The 3,807-nt window shown below is 40.3% G+C and overlaps 1 protein-coding gene across 1 annotated transcript; it reads right to left on the bottom strand.

Moving 5' to 3' along the window:
- Positions 1-1,694: 1,694 nt before the first annotated feature.
- LOC103394859 (homer protein homolog 3-like) lies at positions 1,695-3,490 on the bottom strand (the record flags this gene model as incomplete). The annotated part of the gene is made up of 2 exons (XM_008332313.2): positions 1,695-2,009; positions 3,398-3,490. Coding segments are annotated over 2 exons (279 nt in total), but the record flags the coding sequence as incomplete, so codon positions are not given.
- Positions 3,491-3,807: the final 317 nt, after the last annotated feature.

Genomic DNA, 3,807 nt, shown 5'->3' with positions numbered 1-3,807 from the left:
GAGGCGTTACACTCCTCCTTCTTTGCCACTGCAGCCTGACTGTTACCATGCAGACAGCAAACAGCTATGAAACAGTGTGAACAGCAGTTCAACCTACGTAGTGTGGCGTACAAGTGTCATGGGCCGTGAGCCAGTGCCTGACCACTTTCCCACTTACTAGTTGCACCAAGTATGGTAGAAATTGAAAAAAAAAAGTAAATGGAAATGAAGTTGCACCAAGTATGGTAGCAGTTGAAAAAAAAAGTGGTTGGTTTCTTGATGAAACCAAGTCAAGTCCAGACGAGGCTTCCTCCTCGTGTCCGTAGTTTGACGATAACCACCAGTGGCTGCTTCCTGTTCTGTCGCTCACTGCTCACGTCGTTTAAACACGTGCTCTTACACAACAACCGAATTAAACGCACAGAGGAGTTACTCTTAACCAACTAGTTAGTTCATGTTGCAGAGCACTTGTGATGATATTCTGGGTACACTAAGAGGTACCCAGAGTTTAACAGTCTGCCCCCTGGTGTTTGTTTTGTAACAGCTGGGCTGTGTTGGACCAAAGATTTTCCTCCGTGTTTTCGAGGGACAGCACTGACTGTTGAATACTGCTGTATCTCTGTCTTCTATGAAAGAAACTGCAGAACAAATGTGATGTTAAGTGAGAGAAAAACAATCGTCCTTATGGCACATGAGTCAACGAGGGCTGTGCTTTGGAGAGCTGGTTGACTCAGAAATAAAAACATGTCGTGACTGAAGTGCAGCAGTTGATGTTGAACAGAAGTCGTCTACATTCACGCTCCTATAAGTCCACGTGTCTTTGTCCTGACACAACTCCTCCGGCTGCATCTCCACAGTCGCCACAGCCATGAATCAACATTGAGTTGCTGTTCACGGAAATGGTTTAAGATGTAGATTTGTTTTTGTCCATGACTCATTTTTTGGATTTAATTTTACAAACAGAAACAGAAAAACCCCTGTTATGTTGAAAAATGTTCAATACTCAAACCCTTGTTATGTTGAAAAATGTTCAATACTCATACTACAAACAAAATTGAACAAATAGTAATGTTAAGACATTCACTAGTAAAACTTTCTAAACATTCCTTCTCCTACACATCTATTCTTTCTCAATCAAATTTAAATTTAATTTAATACATTTTTAATTTAAATTTAAAACATTTTTCCTTCTACTTTGTTTAGTTCCAGCAGTTCTTGATCTGCATTAATCCAAGACAGTCCGTCATAAGGAATAAAATACAAAATTAATAGAAATACATTAAAAATAACATATACGTGAATTTTGGTAAAACAGTTCATTCTCACTGATTCTCGCGTTTAGTGTTTTTTTAATATTTCGTTTGATAAATCACAACATAATTTACAACAACCTTTATTATAATTTTCTAAACTGCAATAGCATCAAAGGAAGGAGGGGGGCAGTGTTCTGCCAATAACGTGTTCTAAGTGATCTCTGGTAACTGCAGGTGAAAACAGGGCCGTGTCGTCTGAAAAATTGATCCAAAAACATCCAATGTTTGAGAAAATATTCTGTTACTTTATGCACAATTTTTGTGTGAGTAAAAATATTTGTGAATGGCTTCAAAAATCAGAGGCTCAGGTGAAAAGTACAGTGAACGGGCGTGTTCAGTCGGATGTTTCAACTATTGTAACATTTAAAAAAAACAAAAAACAAAACTAAGCAGATCCAGAAAGTTCTTTGCGAGGATTCGATTCTCCCTCTTTTATTAAAGCAGTAAAACAACACAAACCAGATTCACACAGAGGAGCCCAAGCTCTGACTGTGGAGATGCAGCCCCCCCCCTCCCCCCTTTCTGCTCACGTTATTTATCGACAAGCTTTGCTAAGTTCTGTCTCAGGTCCTTCAGGTCGCAGATTTTCACGTCCAGGACCTTGATGATACGTTGGACCTCCACCTCGGCCTGCTCCCGCTCCTCACGGTTGGAGGCCAGTGTGGTTTCGGTGCTCTGTACCCGCTCCTCCAGCTCGGCATTTCTCCTCTCCACGTCCTGCAAACGGGATACATGTCTCTTTTAGTAAACGTTCAATTACGGGTTGACATTTTCTTCCCATTTCTTTCATGTCGTCATGGGCGTCCACAGTTTTTTATTCCTCAAAAAACACAGTTTTACAAAACTGCATGTCGTGGAGCACCAGATGTCAAACCAGAGGACGGTAATTTCCTCCTCTCTAGCCGTCTCTGCTGACGAATATTCAGTGATAATAACAGTTGTAGTGGAACAGACGACTGGCAGTGAAGCACCTGGGCTTTGTAAAGTGCTTTTATTCCGTCTGTCAGGCGTCTGTGTCTGGAGGTGGGCTGAGCAGAACTGATAGTACTGAGAAGTACTGATAGTACTGAGGAGTACTGATAGTACTGAGGAGTATTTGTTCTGATAAGAAGTTCTCCAGGCTCCAGCTCTGACTCTCTGTGACCGTGACTCATGGACTGAACAGCTAACAGTCCTGTCAGCTCTGAATGTCGTGGACGTTTTTGGGTGATTTAAAAATTTAGTGAAAAAAAAGTTCATGTTTGAATTTAATACAGAGTTTCTGATAAAAATAAATTACTTAAAAATTTAAAAAATTTCAACTCATTATTTTCAAACTATTTGCAATAAAAAATAATAAAAACTCATTATTTTCAAACTATTTGCAATGAAAAACTAATTATAGAAAAAAAAACTATTATTAAATAATTATCAGTCTTTAACTATTACTGCAGTACTGCAAACTTCAGCGTTGCAGTAACGTTGTTGTATATTCCAGACACTCAGATTAGAGAGCGACTGCTCCGACAGCAGAGGTCAAATATGAAAATAGACCTCCACTAAGAACGATGGAGGAGCTGATCAAGGCCGTGGAATATGTATCAGGTAAATTCTCCTGCATTAACATAATAAAATCCAACACCATTTGTTTCCTCCTCTGCAGCAGTGCTGCCGATCTGAGCCACAAGGGACGAGAGGAAAAATCATTTTTCTGTTCACACGGAAGATGAAACTTTGGCTTTTAGTCCTCTCTTTGTCAGTGGAATTTTCTCTGACTTGAAGTAAACTCTCAAGTCACAATAAAAATGTCAGGGAGAGAAAACGGATTTGTTCAACACAGGTTGAGTGTAAGTGTTTTAACATCATGATAGAGGTAGAGGCTCACATCTTTACATCTGGATCACTCACTGTTTTCCTTCCACTCTAACATGAATAGAAGAGTTCTTATTATCACCTTCTTCAAGGACAAGTGGTTTTTACACAGCGACTGGAGTACATTGATTCTTGTAATTATAAAGTATGACTTTAAATAAGTAGATTCATACACCAGAAGAGTTGTGGTCTGCATCCTGTTGAGACTGGGCTGAGACATTAAGGAGAAAAAAATAAAAAGGGAATGATCTCACCTGGAGGCGCTGTATGACATCTTCTCTCTCCTTCTCTAACTTGCCCACGTCTGTTTTCTTGCTTTGTAAATTCTGAATTTCCTGAAAATACAGTCATTTCACATCGTTTTAGTAGCATCCTAACCCTAACCCTGGTCATTCATTTCTACTGAATGACTTCCAGTCCATGCTGAGCCGTGGCTCCAGAAAGGTCCGATCATCCATCACCTGAAGGACGCCGTGGTGTTTCTGAGGTTCTGTGCCTCCAGAGAAACAAACGGTCGTCCTGCTGCTAAAAGCAGCGCTGCTTTAAAGTGATGGGACAGTCGGGCTTATGTAAATGAGCGTGGAGGACAGTGGCAGCAGCAGCAGCAGCAGCAGCAACTGCCCTCCCTGTATAAATCACTTTTATATCCTGTTTTTTTTTTCAG

Source organism: Cynoglossus semilaevis, chromosome 2 (genome assembly GCF_000523025.1).
Source record: "Cynoglossus semilaevis isolate Cse_v1.0 chromosome 2, Cse_v1.0, whole genome shotgun sequence".
In the NCBI taxonomy this organism is placed as follows: domain Eukaryota; kingdom Metazoa; phylum Chordata; class Actinopteri; order Pleuronectiformes; family Cynoglossidae; genus Cynoglossus; species Cynoglossus semilaevis.
This window is presented reverse-complemented; position numbering and strand designations above follow the sequence as displayed.